Source organism: Melospiza georgiana, chromosome 1 (assembly GCF_028018845.1).
Source record: "Melospiza georgiana isolate bMelGeo1 chromosome 1, bMelGeo1.pri, whole genome shotgun sequence".
In the NCBI taxonomy this organism is placed as follows: domain Eukaryota; kingdom Metazoa; phylum Chordata; class Aves; order Passeriformes; family Passerellidae; genus Melospiza; species Melospiza georgiana.
In genome coordinates this window covers 26,440,810-26,462,726 of record NC_080430.1, presented here as the reverse complement: position 1 = coordinate 26,462,726, position 21,917 = coordinate 26,440,810, and the positions used below count along the sequence as shown (strand labels likewise).

The 21,917-nt window shown below is 41.5% G+C and overlaps 1 protein-coding gene across 2 annotated transcripts in view; it reads right to left on the bottom strand.

The window, feature by feature from the left end:
• The window catches only part of GLCCI1 (glucocorticoid induced 1), a 53,104-nt gene extending 37,192 nt beyond the window's left edge, over positions 1-15,912 (bottom strand). For both annotated transcript variants that reach the window (XM_058020535.1, XM_058020545.1), the window contains exon 1: positions 15,453-15,912. In XM_058020535.1, coding sequence (XP_057876518.1) covers positions 15,453-15,894 — 442 coding nt within the window. In that variant the 5' untranslated portion in view covers positions 15,895-15,912. The remainder of the gene's footprint in view (positions 1-15,452) is intronic.
• Positions 15,913-21,917: the final 6,005 nt, after the last annotated feature.

Here is a 21,917-nt window from a genome sequence, read left to right as displayed (position 1 = left end):
GGGCTCAAATAAAACCATCTGCTGCAGCTCTAAAATGAAGAGCTTGCATTCCCATCTAGGATAGAGGCAGCTAACCTGCACATAATCTGAAAGCCATGTTCACAGTCCATTTTTAGCTTAAATAGCTTTGTGCCACATGTGCAAGGAGGAAAATCACCTGCAACAGAACAGCAAGACTGACAGCTAGCATTGGTAGCAGTAAAAAAACTGGTTCAGCTCAACCCACCAGAGCTCATCTGTCAACATCTTTTCTTCCCATGTTTCTTTCAACAGTTAGCAAATCCAGTTCAAATTTGGCCAGAACTTTTCCACTCACGTACTTGCATAGATATAACTGATTTTAAAGGACTAAAATTATCCTGAGAATCTCAGATAACACAGACTCCTCTCAAACTGAGAGAAAAATATGAAATAAAAATAAAATTAATTCTTCTCTAAAACTAGGAGTATTGTCATCTCACTTTTGATGTGACTGCGACACTGTCCGGCCAAAAGGTTAAACAATATTCTTGCAGTAATTTCTTAATTTCTTTTCTTCAAAGTTCTTTAACTTAAACTACTAACCTGAGACCATGAAATATCAGTATTAAATTCCCCAATAATTTTCATGAGATGTCATTTCTCTTCAGTTTAGTTGCTAGCACCCTGCACAACCTTCTGGTCACAAGCTACTCACGAAATGAGTCCCAAGCTTAGGACTCATCCATTCCTGAAGAATTTCAGATTTTATCTAGGAAATAAATACTAACGTCAAAAGAATTTTCTCCAAAAATACTCTTGGGAAGACTCACTATGATGGATATCCCAATCTGCTTAAGACTCTTTTCAAGAGCCACAAAGTCAGAGTTCAAATAGTCTGGCCCAAAGGATATTCAGAGACTGTGTATACCACCATAAAATAGTATCAGATATTTCTAGGACATTCCTATCAGATCTGACATGAAATTTACAACAATCTACTAACCCAAGGAGATGCTGAAGTTCCTGTGTGAGTGCTTCTTAAATAATGAATTATGTGGGAATGCAGTCTAGGAAATGAAAAACTAGAAATGGAAAGCTGAATATTGAGGGATGGTGACCCAGAGTGAATGATGCCTGGCATCATTTAAGTCACTTCCCACAGCAGCTACTGATGACTGTCCTACACCTAATTAAAAGTCCCCTCTCCTGTTACACCTTGTAAAAGCATGAAAAAGGGGCACCTTTGCTCTTGCTTACTTTGGACAGTGATTCCCTGAGTACCATAAAAGCAGACTTCTGGATTCAAGAGAACTCTGTCTCTGAAGAGTCTGGTCAGGAGAGGTTTGTTTGGGGTTATTTTGCTTGCTTTTTAAGCACGTATACAGTGACAGGGTACTGATACCTGAATGTGTATCTGATTGGTCTCTCCTGCTCTGATTATGTAGGTAGATGGTCAAACTGGTGCGTGTTTAATTTGCAGAACTTGTCTCTATGACTTTGCCAGGAAAAAGACTGAAAAATGGGGATTTAGAGGCCACTCTAAAAAAATATTTCAATCTTCATTCTCAAGAAGGCTTTTCTCTTGTAATTGGAGCCAAAATCTCTCATGAAAAAGATTAACAAGGGATTTGGGGTCCCCTGAAGTTTTACTCCAGAGAAGTAAAGAGATCTATTGGCTCAAAAGACATTTCCCAGTTGCCAGTGACTGACGGACTTGTTTCTGACCCAATCTGCTAAATGGCTGCATGACTGCATTAACTGTTCAGAAAGGTGCAGAGCAACAAAGAGCATGTTGTTTGCCATGTACTGCTCATACAAAATAACAAAAAATGGGATTTTAAATAGGATCTTAAAAAAACCCACAGCACCCTTTTATGTAATTGAAAAAACATGAAATTACTGCACTCTTCCTTCATAATTTCAAATTAAATAGCCTAATCTCTTTAATAGCTTAAAACAAAACAAAATACTAACATTTTCAAACATTTAAAAGGTAGTACCATGCTTGCTACCAAAACTATAATTCTAAGACAATATAAGAAGAGACAGTCTTTTCAAGTTACCTTCCAATACATCTGTAAAGTACTTTACATTTCAGCTCCTTAAAACTTGTTTTCATTATGGGCACCACACTGGTTTTGGTTCAGTAGTATCAACTTCAGAAATTATGCCCCAGTTTCTATCTTTAAAAATCACAAGAGAGAATGACTAAAAATGAAGAGGGCTGACGTTCTGAAGTTACTCCCCTAAAGAGACAGACAAAATCCATCTAACTTCCTCTCATCATGCTAACTGTAGGGAAGAATAAAGGCAGTACAGAGCAGCACCACAATCTAACCAAGGCTCCAACAACCAAAGCCAAACAAGCAGAAAGCAGGCTACTTCTTAAGAGTGAAGATCCTTTCAGAGATCCATGAATCAAAAGCTTTCTACATACAGAATTCTTTAGGGAGGGAAAAAAAAAAAAAAAAAAAAACCACCAAAACAAGAGGGGTGCCAGTCTTCCACACAGATCGTTTTACAGTCTGGTAGCCAGGGCCGATTTGGTTTTGTACCTGACAAGGCTTATGAGAATTCAGACTGAACTGCAAGAAACAGAAGTCTATCAAGACAGGACATCACCTATACTGGGAAAACGACATAAGACAAAACCAGCTTGTTTCTTCAAAGGAAAATTGCACACACACACTGACCCATAGTATGGGATTTAGGAATCAACTACATTGAGTTATTTTTCATAGGTATCACTAAGTCATCTGAAAAGGGAAGAGATCTTCTGGTTAGCCACTGAATCCAACCTACAGGCTAAGGCATTTCCTTCCATAATGGAGGTTTCATGCAGGACTCTCAAGGACACCTGGCCATACAGGATGGCACAGGGCTAGTATGGACACCAGGGGAAGCAGAACACATGGATGAATTTGTAAGGCATATTTCACTGGACCTGCAGTTGACTGAAAGCCCTGGTTGCCTATGCATGTATGTTGAAGCAAGGTCTCTGCCTCATGTCCCTTATTCCCCCCAACCAGAGGTACAGGTAAAACATGACTTTGAATATATTTCAGAAGTCAGATTTTGTCCACAGCAAAACTCCCCTGTTTAAAATTAACATTATCCTTAGAGATCAAACACAGAAAAAACGCTCTAATCTCTGTAAGAAAAGTAAACAAACCATATGGCAGAACGTTTCAGCCCGCTAAAGCTAAACTATTCTTCTAACAAGGATTACTGCTGGCATGCATAGGACCTGTAGGATTTCATGGCACAAAAGCCTGCTTTGTTCAACAGATGTAGCCTACACACTTGCACTCTTCTAGCAGGATGACATGTAAGTAAAAAGCACTAATTCCAAACCTTCACATTTTTGTGTATGTCACGTTTTTAGAATATATTTTTCTTTGTACGATAATTATTTCAAATTTAAATACTACACAAATACCCAAACTTAGTATCATTCAATAAAGTGTTTTTATTATAAAGTTAAGACAAATTTGATTGGACCTCAGCAGCTAAGTACTTGGGAAAAAGCACACTGAAACAACCATCAATTAACTGCTGGACACTTCAGCAGATACAGAGGATTTCCTTTCTTTTAGTTCATTAATTTAGATCTGCTGAATCATCTACGCTATGTATCCAATATTGAGAACCAAACTGGGAACCAAGAACAGCATTAAAGCTTGGGGTTCCTGGGGTCAATATAAACACATGCAGTTGATTCAGTAACTGAAGAACAGTTTTTTTCAAATAAATTTGATGACTCTGAAGGGATTTTTTGTTGTTGCTGTTATAAAGACAATACTTAAAATTTAACAAGATGTAGAAAGTGAGGGTTTTGTAAACCTTTAATCTAATTCTTCTTTCCATCAAAATGCAGCTGGACATAATAATGAATAAAACAAATCAGAAGGCACAACTCCCCATTTCCACAATCAAAATTCACAAACAACTATAATCAATGCACAGAGGCTATACAATGCCATCATAATGATCACCAATTATTAGATAGAAAGCATGCTCCTTGCTAGAGCAAATGACACTAAACAACAATAATATATTTTTCTGGGAAAAAAAATTGAAAATAGAAATGTAAAACCAGATTAAAATTGATTGCCTAAATTAGCGTGCTCAACTTTGATGATTGAATAAATTATCTTTTCATTATCAGTTAAGACATAGAAACAAAGACTAGAAACAACTTCCTAAATCTGGAGCCCACTTCGCAGCTACCACAGACAAAACACAATCACTTCAAAACAGAGTACAGTCAGTATTACAGCAGCTATTTGTCATCACAACTCCTGCTGGGAAAAAAATCCAGGAACTTTTTTTTTTCCTGATGGTTTCAGGCCTTCTTACAGTTTAATATATAAATATTTACACTGTCAATCCAATCCACCCACTCATACCCTTCCTTGCTCACCTGGATTCTGACAAAGCAACCATATTTTTATTCTGATTTTTTTTAGAATCACACAGTTAAACTCCTAACCTGTGAGTCCTTCTCTGAGTCAGCTCCAGTTTGACTTTACCTTTCTTGAACTGTGGAGCATGAAAAGAGTGTGCAATACACCATTCAATGCCTCAGCAGCCCCTGTGTGGACAAGGGCTCTTCATGTAAGACCAGACCTGGGCCCAGATGTTTTTCAGTTACCTCATGTTGGCAGTACAGAGATCTCACCATCACCCAACTCCACCCTCCAGAATTTCCAAATGAGTTGCTCCTCCTGTGAGGAAAAGATACTCTGATCGAGTACAACCCCACATACATTAACTTCCACTTTTTACTTTTAAATCTAATTTTTTAAAATTATTACTTCAATTCCCATGGCTCTTAAACTCTTCTTGCATAATCTTCCTGTGCACTAATTAAACCTCTCAATATTCATCAATGGTTTCATCACCCTAATTTCGAAATTTGCCTAAACAGATAAGATCTACTTCCCATCTAGGAGATCAGTTTTCTTATCAAAATGACCAGGTTAGCATGACACCACTTGGAAAGCTCATTTTGCACTTTAACATTTCTCCCTGGCTTCTACCATCCCTTCCAATCTGAAGTGCCACCAATAGTTCTCCATACTTTAGAACTGGACACAACATTTTTAAAACATCAGCATTGCTGATATAGCTGCTATACTCTCTAATGATGTCACTCTTACTAACAAGACTGCCTCAGAAATTTGAAGGTAAATGTCAATTTCTAAGTAGGCTCTTCCAGAATCCTGCAATAGAGATCTCTGAATTAACTTTACTGAAATATTTGACCTGTATTCATCACAGTTCTGGTAATTCCTAATTCCAAATTATCCTTGTCCCTTACAATTTGGGGGATTTTTATTTTTCTGGGTTAAAAATCACCATCCTTATGGAAAGTGATTTCTTAGACTTTTTTTTCTGATGAGTGCAAAGCATTGAATAAACATCTGTGCTATTTCCTCTGAGACTGTAGCTACTACTCCTTGGAGCTGACTTTGAAACCATACATTCTAGCAGATCAGTCTCAGATCATTCTCAGATCTTTTTTCCTTCATACCAAATGGTTCCAAGTTTTTCCTCATTTTTCAATATGCATGTTTCTACTATCTCTTTTAAAGCACACAAAGTCCAAGCCTGTTCATGTTTTAACAATTCTCAGCTAAGGTTCACCTTTTGATTGGTAACATGACATTCTTTTCTCAGTTCTTCCTGCTGATTCTTGCAGGTGCTCTGCTTACTCCTAGCAGCCTTTTCAAGGTAAGTGTCCATGCAATCAGATCACATCCTTGAACTTTTCTGATGTCTGAAAGACTCCAACAGTATTAACATTTTTCATTAAAACAGATTCTCTGTTATTCAAGGCAGAGCAACCCTGTTTAGACAAATTTTCAAACTACTTTCTTCTGAAATCCAAAACTTTACTCCAGATGCATGAGTTTTTTTAAAACTTCTACATAGGATTTTCTTCTTTTGCTGTATATACATGCAAAATTGCATGACTGAACAAAGGCTAGATCTAACATTTCTTTCCATGTACAGTGTCAGCACACCCATTTCTTCTGCTTCTGCAAATTTTGAGTTGTTCCAATTGGTAATTCCTATTTTCAGTGTGGCAAGTCTAAGTTTCTACTATAAATCTTGCAGTCAAAAGATCTCCCTGTATCCTTTGGCTTCATATTTAAAAGGCTATACACACCACTAAAGACAAATCATGCACCTCCAATCATCTGAATAGCCTAGTTCCTTCTTTGGAGGAAATTAAGGTAGATCTACACAACACATTTACAAAATACTTTAAATAATATATGGACTGCATACTTTGCTAAACAACTTCTTTTGAAAGAATGAGCCTCTCTTTCTAGAGCAACACCAGAGTTTATTTGGATCTTCCATACAGACAATATTCTACACTGAGTATGTGTCTGCAGTCAGTTCCTTGTATGGACATTTTTCAAATACACAATACACATTACTTTTAAATATACGTGAGTTAATCACATTTTTGCCCATGAGAAATTTTTTCCCTTCCAGATTAGGCCTTTTCCTTGCTCCCTTTGAAAAGAACAGAAAGTATTTCAAATGTATTTTATGGTTTCTTTGTGGGTGAAGAAAACATTGCAAAGATAATTATTCCAGGCAGGTTATCAGGTATAACAAAGGAGCCACTGAAGGTGAAATAGCAGAGGAATCAGAGTATGGGAGAAAGGAAGTGTGGTATTCCACTATCAATTGCCACAATTAAGCAAACACAGCTATCAGTTAAGAATGAAGATTTTAAGACCTTGAACAGAAATTTACTTCTGTGAAGACAGCTTCTCCTTTAACCTGGCAGCTTCCCAGCTACTGTGTAAACCTAAGTCTCATTCTGCATTCTTCAGCAGTTAGCTGGTATTTTTAGAGTCACACTGGTCAAAGTCTGTTCCGGGACACAGCGTAAATCTGGGTTTAACTTTCAGCGAGCCGCTCAACTCTTCATTGCTTTGGAAAGCAGAAAGTTAAGATATCACATACAACAAAGATTTAGAATAATATATGCTGAATATGGAGGTGTAACGCCTAGCTCACAGAGTCAAAGCTGCAAAGCCACTTGGTTTTCATAATGTACTGTCCAGGGCTCCAGATTCCAGAAAGAGTGACTAGCTGGCACTCAGCACTGAGCTGGACTCCATGTGTGAGCACTGGACTCACCCAACCTTTCCAGGGCACAGATAGCACCACTGAGTACCTACTACAGCCACCACCATCTTCTTGTCCTACTGGGCTAGGAGCTCTACCATGGCATGCAGAAGGAGTGGTACTGGGATCATGTTAAACACCTACACAAATTCACAGCTCTTGTAGAGCTGGCTCCTCTAGGCTGTCTCTCTGTAGCCTGAGCTATGGGAACACAGCACAAAATTTTCAAGGTTTATCCAGCAACATTTCTGATCCAGCATGGATACAGCACTTCATCTAAGAAAAGCAACTGCACTGTTGTCCCCAAGAGCTGCATGTTCACAAACCTGGGAATGTGTATTTGCACTTAGGTAATCTGCTCCCTGATAGCCAACTTCTGACTTCATGGCATTTCATGGCAATTTGAAGTGGGGTTTGTATTTACAGACTACAACTAATTGAATTAGCTAGTAATTGAACACTGAATAACAAAAACTTGTTTCCTGGTAAGAACATGTTATTTCCAAATGATAGCTTGGTCTCCAAATGCTGACAAATGTCAAACAATTATTAGAGTTTAGTGGGGTTTTTTTTATTATTTTTGTACTGCAGCCTAAGCACCCATATTAAAATGTTTGGGGTTCTTTTCTAACTATGAAGACTTTTAAAAATGTAACAGACACCCAGGTAATCCAGCTAGCCAACCTTTACTAATTATTTCTTTTGAGAACTCCAGAAGAGGCATTGTACATCAAAACAACTGAGATTAAAAGGCACATAATATAACAATACCCACATTGCCATACATTTAATCAGTTCACAACTGAGTAACTACTGTTACACAAAACATTTCTAGAAGACAGATTTACACTTACTATATAACATTAAAACTGATTTAGCTACAGAAATTAGTTTCAAATTCAAGTTTGAATGTCAGTCATCTTACAACAACGTGACAATCAGAAATAAGTATTAATTCCTGAAGTTCAGAAGTGTGTTTACAGCACACAGGAAAGGAGGCTGAGGCCTTCTCCAAACAGGTGACTAGCATTGTTCAAGGAATGAGACACTTAAATTACTGTTCTTGTTTAGGCTATCTCTCAGCAGATTGAGAAGAAAATATTCTAGAGAGGATATTAGATTATTCAAAAACCATGACAAAACTACTACCTATTGCTCTTGTGAGCAAAATAAAAGATACTTTCTTACGAGACACTTTCTTCCTAAAGAGGAAACGATGCCTAGTTTGGGTAAAGCTAGTTTCAAGCTGTGCAAAATAAACAGCATGTAAGAACCAATGCTGTTATTCACTCGTGTGAGAACAACATCCATTGCAAACAGCTACTCCTCAATTTAACACCAGCAGCAGTGAAAGTCCTATAAACACCAACATCAGTGGCATCATTTATCACTGGGGCATATGCAACACTAAATAAGGAACCCTAACCATACAGTACTTTGCATTGAGGTTTCCAAACTCAAGCTCGTAACATTTCATGACCTCCTGGGAAGTATATACAATCTGCAAAGCAACAATATTTAATTAAGAGATCGACTACTACAAAAAATGAAAACTTCCCATCACAACCTTCTTCACTGACCTAAAACAAACTGCTTAGGTTAATCCCCCATTTACAGGTTTTTTGTGCAGAAAACTGTTACAGCTTGAGTGCAGACACTCACACATTCTGAGTGCTTCTTCTCCCTGTCAGAGAAAGCTAATCTAACAGGGTGAATAGTTTGGCAGGAATCAGCAGCAGCAGCTAGAAGTGCATGTAGCAAAGGAGGAGAGGTGAAATGAACACACCCAGGGCAGAGATGGTGTCGCATGGCCTGAGACAGCAGGCTGAGTGAGGGCACTCCTCAACACAGCCACACCTGGCCGGCCTGTGCTTCCTTCCAAGACTCACTTCCAGGAGCTACACGCCTCCCTCTGTCCTACTGCCAGGAGACATTGTGGGAGCAGAGTCATCACCAGACAGTCCAAGGGGCCACATACAGAACAGCTCTGGTCCTAAGGCCAGACTCACACAGCTGGGAGGGCAGGGAAGAGTTCCTGAAAGCACACGTTTTTCAGTTTCAGCCGTGGATGAAGGCTTCCATGGACACCATCTCAGCTTCAGGAAGGTAAAAACCAGAGAGCCCAACTCGCCATTCCAAAGGATCACTATTACACCCTGGGTCATGGTACTCTGTGTGCTATTCATACTGCACAAGCCTCTGATCACTTTCTGCACCTCAGCATTTCAGGCCAACTCAAAACTACTTGTATGGTAGGGATGAGCTTCAGAGTCACATCAGATGGGAAAAAATTAAAGCATAACTGAAAGACTATCTCATTTTAGGGATGCGAATATACATTCAAAATTGTTATTCAGAATTTCATTATTAAGTACAAACGCCCATTTTCCTTCACCCTGATCTCCAATGCTCTTCATTTTGCAATGACCCAAACCTTAAAAATGGTGACACAAAGGAAAAGGTCATAATCTCAGGCTGACAAGTTGCTGTGATGTATTCTAATGATGAGATGTAAATAATATTTTACTTGCCTGGAAATGCCTTAAGCCATTGTTTAAGCACTACAAAAGCAGGCAGCACTGAAAGACTAACATAAACATCCATTTAAATACTAACACTAAAGCAAGATGATGTTCATTGACAGTTAAATACTTGAGCACAATTTTCTAGTTATGTATGTTTAATATAGGGTCATTTTTTTCATCAATAAAAGATACTTATTAAAACATGCTAGTTGATGTTTAAACTCTACTATTTTAACAACTTCTCAAGAACATATGTGAAATCCATGAAGAACTACCTATTTTGTCAAGTGCTGGCAGCACTGTTCTCTACTGAAGTAACTGTCAACTGATTTAAACACAAACTTCCATTTTTAAATGCAGGTTAAAAAATATTATCTTCTTCAGATGGAGATAATTAATCAACAGGTAAAGTCACATTTAAAATGTATTTTAGATATTCATTTATACTGAAACACTGAGAACCACATACTCTATTTCCAATACATTTTGCATAGTTTCAACTACTGCTTTCAAGTCTAGACTTAACTGAAACTTCAGAATTACTGCATCAGTTTTATTATTTTTTTCATAATGATATAGAGTAATAGCACAAAAGCCATTTTGAAAATAACTGGCTTTCCACTGTGAATTTTTGCAATATAGCAGTTTACACTTGGTGAACACTGCCTTTTTTGTAAGATTCTAAGATACATTCCACTGATCTACCCTCCCTGCATTTTAAAATACATTTTAAGAACCGCCATTCACCCCACTGCCATGGGAAAAAAAACAACAAAACACAGAAACCATGAATTTCAGAAACCAAATTTCAGTATTTGCCACTGTTTTACTATGCACAGATGTTGGCAAGTAACTTCAGTTTGGCCATATGTAACACAAGAATTGCTTATGTGCAAAGAATAAGAATTAAAGGTCAAGTAATGATTTAAAACAGGTAGAATCATATACTTCTAAAGTTAGGGGGTTTTTTCCATTAAACAGGGGGGTTCTGTCTTCAAAGCTAATGCCTTGCTACAGCACTATTCAAGTTCAACAAAGAAAATACCTTCCTATTTTTTCTTCCTGCAGTTTAACACCTGAAAGAAGCTAAATAATTTGTTTTATAAAGCATTATTTATTAAAGACATTTAATACACCATTCTCATTTACAGTCATGTTAAAACATGTAGCTAAAAAGGCTCTGAGTTCAGGACAACTGGATCAAATTCAGCCAGGGTCTTTTATGTCATCATATTATATTCCAATGAAAGCTATTTTGGGAAGTGAGAGGGACAAAGCTGGAGCAAAACTGTTTTGGCCATACAGTTATGGGAATACCACATTATTCAGGGATCAGGAAATAGGAAGCGTCACAAAAATTACTTCCTTACCTACATTTGCTAGAAATAAAGGCAAGATCTTCTTGATCTCTGGTATAAATGCTTATGATGACAAAATATTGGACAGCTTGAATCCAGGATATTAAAATAGTTCTACCTTTTGAAGTACAAATTTTGGATGTTTTTTTTTAATATTGATATCCCTTACAAGTCTAGAGATCAACAATATTGTTTGTTTTACTCCACTCCTAATTCCACTAGCCTAAAACCAGATATATATACTTCTTACACTGAACTGGGTTATGCAGTTGTTTTGCATCCTTTGTAATTCCTTTCACTCATGCTGGCAAATCTTCAGGAGTTATTTTGGGAAGTAAAAGACACTGGGAACCTTTAACAGCCAAACTGATCACGGTATTTTTCATATGTTCTTAAAACTAACGTTTGTCTTTAACATTTGGAAATGGAATGGCAAAAAGTTTGTTCTATAAAATATGTAAGTGAAAGTTAGAAAAATATGAGGCATATTTCAGTACCATATGAGTTAAAACTAAAATCAAAGCATTTGGTGAGAGCAGTGTTGATTTTGAATCATAGAAGTAATTCACACCCTCCTTGTATACAAAATATTAATGTATCATGAAAAAAAGAAACTAAACAGGAAACCCACTCTGATATTTATACAAGCTACTTTACATAACAGCAGACACTGCTGATTTTATCCAGGTAAGGCAAGGAGGAAAACAAGTTGCTTTTTTCTTTAAAAGATGTGTCCACAGGCAAATAGGAAGTTTTATTTGACATGTCCAAGGGTTTGGCTTTTTTTGATTACTACCAGAATATCCTTTGTCATAAACCACACAGATTCAGATTCTGTTGACATTACTTTTATGCACTCAGAGATCTAACAGATATATTCCCTCTAAGAAAACCACGTGTTGTTACATTCAACCAGACACTTTTTCCACTGCCAGCTCTCCAAAACATGAACACACACTATAAAACATATCTACTAGTAAGGAATAAACACATTTCAAGAAAGAGGAAAGGTGTAGACTTGCACATTGCAGATTTATCCAATGATACCACGTTTTCCCCTCTTTTTCTCTCTTTTTTGAGCACCTTAAAAATATATATCTAACATTCACGATTTCTCACCCATTCAGCAACAGTACTAACCAAATACTGCTACTGGCATTGATGGCTTGCTAACAACTACAAGTCCTCAAATTTGCTTAAAAGAAAATATCATATTATTGAAAGTTTCAGTCCTAAAAACACAGGGTGTTGCTGCACAACAAAAACCTTTTCAGTATACTAGAAAGAAGGGGCAGAAAACATGATGATGGGAGAAAAAACAGACCCTGCTGCTTTCATTCATGTAGTAGTGATGTCAGCGCCTGCAGTGGTAGCTGCTCTGACCTGTGGAGGCTCAAAGCTGGAGTGTTTGCACAGAAATCTCCTTCATAAAGGAACCTCTAGCAAATCACTAAAATATCCACACAAAATGGCTTAGCAGGATAGCCAGTTCAAGGCAAAGATACTGAAAAAGGCTTAAAAGGAGGTGGGGAAGGGACAGGTGTCTTAGGAGAATAACATCTATCCACCAGAATCATAAGCAGTTTCCAGAACAAGCATCCAAGTCAGACTGCAGAGCCAAAGACAAACACATCTCCTGCACTGGTGAGAAAAACAACAGGATTAAACCTCGAGCCTAAGCTCACATTTTACAGCAGTGGGAAATGGCTTTGAAAAACTGACAAAAAAACTTAATCAAGCCACTTCCCCAAGACTTGCATACTGATAACAACTATAAATAGCTGGAGTAGCATTGTTTAACAAGCCACAGCAAAATGGTCCATGTCTGAAAATGGAACATTTAATTTTTTCTTCAAGTCCTCCATTATTACTGCAGTAGTCCTCCAGCTCAGTAATCAAATTTCTATACACTATTATCACCATACAGACTACAAACATGCTTTTAGTGTCCACACATCATTTACTAAAATGCTGAGAACAAGCAGAGAAACAAAGACAAAATACTGCCCCATGGCATGGAACTATATTCCAAATTGTGTAAAAACACCTCTAGCTTTGGGGGGGGGGGGGGGGTGGAGGGGTAGACGAAGGGGAGGTTTGGTAACCTTTTTTCATTTGCAAGACTGAAGAAATAGAGTATCTTATTACTCTTGCCCGCTAGAAAATGGTGCCTGTATTTCAGTAAAATAAAGCTGTTGACGTGTGCAATTGTGGTCATTATTAGGGCGATCACGTTGTTTTCATTCATTCATTCAGGATTTGCTAAAGGATGTCAGCTTCTGCAGCAGCAGCTGGCTTGACCTGGAGGAGGGGGAACGAATTCTTTGCAGTGCATACAGATTACAGGGAGCATTTCTCGACGGACCGTTTATGATTTTATACACTGCACTCATTAAACCAAATCAAGCTCTGTGACGCAGTTCACCAGGAGGCAAGCTCAAACAAGTCTAATGACAGAAAAGTCATTCAGTATTAATTTATAGTCTGATTTATTAAGGCTAAAATAGCCCACAGATGAAGAAGACTGAAACCACTTCCTAAAATTAAAATTTCCCCTCCAACAAAACAATCACACACATTAATGAAGTACTTCCCAGCTTTGCAGTATTTTTGTGGCTTGCAGGTAACTGCCCATATTGCTCCCTCTCCAATACACCCTAAGCGTAGGCTTTATACACTGCACCACTACAATGTTTTCCTCCGAGTTCCCATAATTAAACAAATTTACTGCTCATCATCAGCACTATCACTACTCATGCACACAGATATTTTAGTTTTTTCTAGTTTCCCATTAGCATTTTCCAAAGGGTTGAGGCAAAAAGGGAAATTGACATTTAGTGCTCCATACAGTCAGAAAAATATGATCTTTAAAATTTTAAATAGAGCTTGAATGAATCAAAACCACAGAAGCTCAGTTCCATTTTCAAGCACGCAAAACCCTCTGCAGAAATAGACTCTTTTTGGAAAATACATTACAAAGTATCTCTGGTCAGATTATAACACAATCAATTAGGTCATCTGCATAAGCAGATGCATAGGGCAAATTAACTCCATTTGTAACTGGCAGTGACATTTTGCTCATTTGTAAAATGCTGCCCCAACCTAGGACAATTCTGATGACAGATCTGCCCAAGTTGCAAGTACTACAAACAGCAAAATGTATGTACTACTACACATAAAAACTGAAGAGGAAAGAAGGTAAGATTCCACTGCTACAACACACGCTGGCATCCAACACAGACCACAATTTGCCACAGAAATCACACACAGTTAAGACTTATGGAAGGGACAGAAAAAAAGCAAGTGGTATTGAACCACGGAAAGCATTCCCAGAAAGAGATGATGTGCGATACCTGATAGCTACAGCAGGACAACATAAAAAGTGCATTTAGTCCAATTCATTCAACTGCTCAAGTGATGGGGGAAGGCAGAAGGGAGTGGGGGAGGTAAGATGGCCACTGCACTTTAACACATTCAGTAATTTAACAGACAACCTGACACAGGTTAAGTTGGACTTGCTGGGGATCAATTTTACATTTTAAACTTTACAGGCCTGTTTTGGCTACACGGGGGTTGGTTTGTAGTGGGTTTTGTATGGTTGAGTTTTTTACAGTCCCAAGGATTCAGTACTAAGTATCACAAGGGACAGACTTGTTTTTAAGCACCTCAACATGGGAATTTCCTTGTTTTGGAGTCTGCGCTGGGAAACATCACATCTTTTAACCTGTGATCTTACAAAAATGCAAGTCTTTTAGGAAACCGAGCTCTGCAGAAAGCAAGAGCATTTGAGGCTTGGTTTTAACACACACTTCAGAACTGGGTTGTGACACCCCAGATATAAATCTAACTCATTATCACCCCTACTAGATAGTTACAGCTGGAGACAGGGAAGCGGGTTAGTTTTAGGCTCGCTTCCCTGTTGCACACCTCCGCTAACAGAGCCCGAGGGCAGAAGCGGCAGGAGCAGCTCCATCGGAGCCCCCGCTGCTCCTCCGCCCGGGGCGGGGAGCGGAGCCGCCGCCGGCCCCGGGCTCGCCCCCGCCGCTCGTCCCAAGGCCGGCGCGGGGGTGTTTTCCTAGGCAGAGTCCTCACCTTGCCCGAGACGAGGATGACACTTCAGGCGTCGCCTCCCCCCATCGCGGGGCAGGGCGGCGGGACGAAGCGCTTTTCCCCCCGCTTCCCGGCCAAGCAAACCCGGGCACGACACCTGCCCCGGGGGCGGGGGATTTAAGGCTCGCCCTCGGCCCCCGACCCGCTCCCTGAGGCTCCGGCGGGGCTCCTCCCGTCGGGCCGGGAGTCCCCCGGTGTCCCACCCCCGCTGGCCCGGGGGAAGGCAGGGCGCAGCCCAGCAGCGGAAAGCAGAGCCCGGGGCGCCCGGAGCCTGGGCGGCCCCAGCCCGGCCAGCACCCCCGCGGGGCAGGGAAGCGAGACCGGCTTTCTCCCGGTGCTTTACCTCTGTACACCGGGGAACTGGGGCTCCGTCTCTCAGGTGAGCTGCTCCTCCTGCTGCCGCCGCTCTCCGGCGACCGCCGCTGCCTGCCCTTCACCCTGCCCGACTCCCCTCCGCCGCCCGCCGCCAGCGGCGGCGTCGCGCTGGGCGGCGGTGGGGGGCTGCCTCCGCCGCGACCCCCGCCGCCCCCCGGGCCCGTGTTGCTGCCCACCGAGGCGGATGGGGAGCGGGTCGGGCTGTGCTGGTTGCCCCGCAGGAGCTGGTACGGGACGGTCGCTCGGATAGGCTGGAGCAGCCGGCTGGTCCCCGCCGAGCCTCCCCCGGCGCCGTTACCGGGGCCCCCGGCCGTGGCGGCGGTGGGGGACCCGGCGGCGCCGCGCCTCATCCTTTGCGGCGGGGGCTGGTGGTGGGACGGGGGGGTTTGCGAGGAGCTGGACGAGGACATAGCGGGGATGCGCAAGACCCCCGCGGGTCACTCGCTCCGGTGGCAGCGGGGGACCCGAGCTCGGCCCCCAGCGCCCCGCATGCACCGGCCGCGGGGAGAGGAGGAGGAGGGGAGGGAAGGAGGGAGGGGGCGGGGCGGGACAAGCGCTGCACGGCCCTGGGGAGTCTCCGCGCCGCCTGCCCAGCTGCCCCCGGCGCTTCCTATCGGCGACGGCGGCTGCTGCTTCCACGCCAGGCTCTGGCCATCGCTGCCCGCCCCAGCGTCGAGAGCACCGGGGGCGCTGCCGAGCCCAACGGCCGCTCACATCGTACAGCGCTGCCGGCTCAGGGCGGTCGGCGGCACAGCACGACGAGGGGACACGCAGCCGGAGCGGGAAGGATGGGGAGGGGGGGAGGCGCTCGCAGCCAGCTCTTGCTCCTGCCCCCGCCGGCGCCCGGGAGCCGCTACCAGCACCATCCGCTCCCCACGCCGCCCGCCCTCCGAATGGCACCGCGCAGCCCCAGCGCCCGGCCGCGACGGGCAGGGGCGGTGGGCGCGCGAGCCCATTGGGCGCCAGCGCGGCACCAGCGCGGCTCCCATTGGCCAGGGGCCCTGTCGCTCGTCGCTCTCAGCCAATGGGAGCGGGCAGCGCGGCGGGGGTGTGGCGGTTGGCGGAGAGGCGGGCCGGGGGAAGTGGGATGTGGCGGCGGCGGCAGGGGCGGGCTCGGCTCGGGCTCGTTCTCGCCGGGATGCGGAGCCCGTCGGGGGAGCGGCGGGAGAGCAGCCCCGGTGGGCGCCGGGTGAGGTGCCGGGATGAGCTTCTCAGTTCAAAGCGGACTTTACGGGATGCCGACTTAACACTGACTGAGGAGAGGCAGTGCTCCGTACCAAGTCTGGCGCTGTCCCTGTTCCCAGGGGACTGTCGGCCTCCTCACGCTTACTCCGCTCCCATGCGGGGAAGGCTCAGAAACAGAGAAACAGCCAGAATTTCTCGCAACGAAGCCTGTTCATGTCCATCAAACCTTGACAGTATTTCTACTTTCGTTAAAAAATCAGGATGTTCTTCAAAGTTTAAATAAGTGTGGTTTCATCATTTCCTATAAGTGTATATAGAATATGACTCTATTTTTCCTAATATGCGTCCAAAAACACTTCTCGGAGAACACCAAGAGGAAAAGAAAAAGTTTTACAGTGATATTTTTAAAAAGTGCTTTTGTTCTAGCAAAAAGAGCTGCCATTAGATGAATTCATAACCTGAAACGATGAGAAACAAAATGAGGGTTAGGATGAGTAGCTTAATAGCTAAGAAAATAAATGGCTGTGAGATCAGAAAGATAAGTTGAGCTGAGTCCATCAAGAAAACAGTGCTTATTTTGGACCTGATGCAAATAGGATGCTAATGGAGGAGAAGGGAAAATGCAGGGAGTCTTGCTATGTGGAGGAAGTCAGCTCAATGATGGCCTCTCAGATTCAAACATTAGGAGAATAAAAAGGACATGGAATATACATAGAAGTAGAATGTTTAACAAGATGATACCCTCTCTTATTTTAGATACTGCCTACCAATCAGGAATCATTAAGTGTCACAGAATTAACTATACCCCTTGTACCATTTTTTTGATTATATAACAAACACTAATTTTTATTTTGCATGCTTCAGATGATTGCACTTCTATACCTCCAAAGCTGTCCATAGCTATCCTTGTCCCTTGGTAGCACAGGAATCAGTCGATAGTCCCAATGAGAAACCGTATTCTCGGAAAATGCTCCTATTCATGGGCTGTTAGCAAGACTTTGTTTGCACTGGCACCATGTGACGCAGTGACCGTGGTTATGTTACAGAAAGGGTTGGAACAATACACCGCACATCCACGTGAACATGCTCAGCCAACAAAGCCACTCCTATAAATTCATTTTAACAAAAATCAGCAACCATGTATTTTTCCACTAGTCCGGTCTTTTTGTTTTCTGCTGGCATGAGCCAAATGTCTTTCTAAAACTGGGCTGTAGAGACTTTTTCCCCCAAGGATTTCGCACTTAATCACAGCTATGAAGTCCATCCAGTTTATTTTTTTTCTGCTTCACTGCACTGGGCTTAAAATGACTGGAAAGCATTCACCTGTAGTAGCCATCTGCCAAACAGTAATATCAGCAGCATTTTAAGCACTAAGCACGTTTTCCTACATCTGTACCTCTGTCAGATGACATTGCTGATACAGTTATATCTTACAGACCAAAAATCATCTGGTGTCAGCTGAGAAAGAAAGTGCACCTTTGACTAACAATAGCTGACAAATTCCAGCTATTGCCAAGGCTGAGGGTTATGTCAGACTAAAATAAGGACGAACTAATGTAACTCATGAATTTATCTGTTTAAATACTATTTTACAATGGCTAAATTTTACAATTTCCACGTTCTTGCACATGGAACAAGCAAGGTACTTGGATAGGGAGAATAGATGTGTAAAGACAAGGTAAATGTCTGACAAAGAAAGTCCCACCAGCCCCAAAACAAGAGCACCCACACACACCCCACAGGGCATGTTAGAGTAAAATATCATAGCATGTCTTCCTTCCCAAACAAGCTGGGGATCATGCCACAGCCTCACAGTCCAAACTGAATCACCACTTCACTTGCCTTCACAGCAGCCAGAGAAGAAAAGATCCACTGGGACTGCTTCCAGCCAAACTGTTACCAGGCACATCAACAGCTCTACTGGGAGACTTTGCTCCCCAAAAGTTATCTCCATCCTAATTCCTTCTAAACTAGACTTAGCATACATGTTACAGCACCATGCCATGTGCCTAGGGAAAAGTGATTTCAGAAAAGATGAAGAGAGTATTCTTCTAGAAGAAAGTATTTTAAAGCAGGATACCAACTGTTGAATTTTTCACTGTTTTTCATCTAGGTTCCAGAGTAGTTCCCTCAGGGAATACCACTGCTGTATAATACCAAGAAGATATTACAGGGAAAGTGAAGTAAAAACTGAGCTCCTATCAGAATTTTCATATCTTTAAAAAACCCATGATTGCCTTAAATACCCTTTTCAACTTTTCAAAAGCCACGTTAAAGGCATTTTTTGCTTCTCTTTACCACTTTAAGGAGCTACCTTGCCAGCTGGCATGTGCTTAAGGGAGTTTATACTGGAGGTAACAGGTATTTCTGAATCTTAAATCCTCCTGGGAGACAAGGAGATCCTTAACACAGCTTCTGGGAGAGGCATCCTGAGAGCAGTGGAAATTATACATCACAGCAAGAGCACAACAGCAAGGGAGTGAACTCTAGGAGCAGGGCAGTGACAGACAAGAGTGAAACAAAATGACATCTCTCCATCTCTCCTACTATTATTGATTGGTAATGGGTTCATGTCTTGAGGTCAGAAACAGATTTACATGGGTGCCATGAGCCATGGAAACTGAGAAGTTTTAAGCAGTCATTAGACACTATGCAATCCTAATCCCTATTTTGTTCTTACTTGAAGGTTTTAGAGAGGGCAAACTCTTCAAATCTGGACATAACTTTTGTTTCTATGCCCTTACCAGGGCATAAGACCATCAGTACTCTGCTCCCAGTGCGTCTACCTGCTTGTTTCATCATTTTTATGTCTCTCTTATCTCCCTCTATGTTTTCTTTGCTGCTCTTTCCCCATTCCACTTGTAATCAAGTCCTTTGTGAGTGTCTTTGGGATATTCACACAACACCTAAAACAGCAATGAGAAAGGGTGCATTTGTCTTCATGTATGTTCAGGTCCATTCCCTGTGTTTCTCTTATTTGCAATGAATATACAGTTGGGAATATTACATTTGGGAAGAGAGAAATAATAAGAAGAATTACTTATATCCCAGTAATATTCTGAAAGAGATGATGACCAGAAAGCATTATCTGTGGCCAAAAACTAGAACAACGCCTAATGGCCCAAACTGCAGCTCTCAAATGACAAAGCTGAGGCTAAAACAGGCTTGCCTCTGTGGCCTTGGAGCATCTCTAGGCAGGAATGGGAGCATCACCTGTAGTAAGGGCCCCCATGTGAAATTAACTCCTATCTGGAGCTGAGTAACTCTGCTGAAGCAGCAGTGGCCCATTTTCCCAGAAAATATCTGTCTCAAGCTGTGGAGATGTTGGTTTCATTTTTGGCCTGTTTTGCCTTCAAACAAAGTTCTAGCTAGAATGAGACAGTAACGGGGAAAAATATATATGGAATTGTTTTTACTACAAGGATTTTTGACAGACAGACACTGCCTTCATCAACCACACTCCATCTTCTCACTGCTCCCAAATGTTCAGTGGCACAGATATGATCTCCTCAGATCAGCCAAGCACTCTCTATCCCCGAGTCTCTTAGGAATTACCTTGCATTTGAGCCCTTGAATTCTCCAGGGCTGCTGATACAACATCATTATCCCCACTGCTGGCTTTGTTGGTATGAGCTGGGGATGAGACTTACAAATCATGATCGCTCCCAAGTCTCTACATGCTCAAGTTATCTTCCAACAACCAAAGGAAACCCACTACTGAGGACTTACCTTAACACTTTTGATCATCCAATTTATGGTCAAGCATGTGGTCAAGTGTTGGGTTTCCTTTTCTCATGCCTTTTTTTCCTGGATATGGGAAATATGCATTAAGTAAAATGCTGTTAGACCTATGGTCCAACAGTATTTATACTAGGTCAAATTTGGTATTTATGAATACTCACAAACTTCAGAAAATTTCAGAATTAAGTTTACAGTCAAATTTCAGCCAGAAGGTATTATAGTACTTTCTTTTTAGTCAAATGCTATTGTTCACATTATTTCATTCAGTGCAAAGGATTGTCATTAGCAGTGAGGACTGCATAATGAACAAGCCAGGAAACTACAGGATAAGAGCCAGCTGTAAGATTTTCCCTTAAGAAAATTGAATACCATTTTGGATAATTGTCTTTTTTTTTTTTTTCCTATCTGTCAGAAGTCTTTTTGTGATACTGAATAACTCACTTAAACCAGAACCTGCCCATTAACATTAAGTTTGTTATAACAAAGTCTTATCTCATCTGGAATCAGACCTACTACTACATTCTCTTCTCTTCAGGAAAATAGGCCAACCACTTTGGACTTTTGAATTATGTATTCCTTAGGCATCTGCTTTAACATAAAGGCAAACATTTAACACACAGCTAATATCACCAAACCTTCCTTCCAGCTCTGCATTTAGTCTGAAGTTTTTCTTTCTGTTCATTGGTACAGCTAACTCTGTTCAAGGCTTTCCTTTACTGGCAAGTTAACCATGTCAGACCATGTCCCATGGGAAGCTGAGTTTCCTGCAGACAGCAATCCTGCCCTACATTTCTATTCTGAGTTTTGTTGCTTGACTCAACCACCATCTTCATCTCCCTTCCCCTGCTCATAATTTGTGAAAAAAGTCTGATTTGCACAGCTGGGGCTAAGCCCAGGTTCTTCAAATGAGGAGCTGAGGGATCTTGCAGGTTTATTTTCCCTCTTTTCCATTTTTAGGCATTTGGTATGAGGACACTTTTGGACAAGTATGGGTGGTTGCTATTCTCCAAAGTGAAACTGATTGAAACACAGCTAAAATGGCTGGTATTCTGATAACCTGTCATGTTAAATGTAATGGACACTTCTAGCAGTTCTTTACTATAATTTCTCTTACCACTCCCCTATCTAAAAGATATCAATAATAATAGCAAAATAATGCAACACTTCATGTTGACATAACAAAAGTGATTATTCCTTAAAATAGCTTCATGCCACATCATATAACCATCTGTGAGGGGAAAAAATGTTTTCAGAGTACTTAGGTAGTGTCTATTATGCACAGCAGTAGTATTTTTAATGGAAGAGGTAGAAAGAGTAAGCAAATGCCAGTAGCAATTTCAATATAATGATATTGTTATATCTGTTATCATTCACACCAATATAATAAAAGAAAGGAGAAGCACCATTTCATGTGAGCAGTTATCTTGCTAAGGATATTAGGAAAGCACAAATGTACTTATAGTACTTTGATTTATATTATATCAAACTTTTTAAATGAGCAGCATCC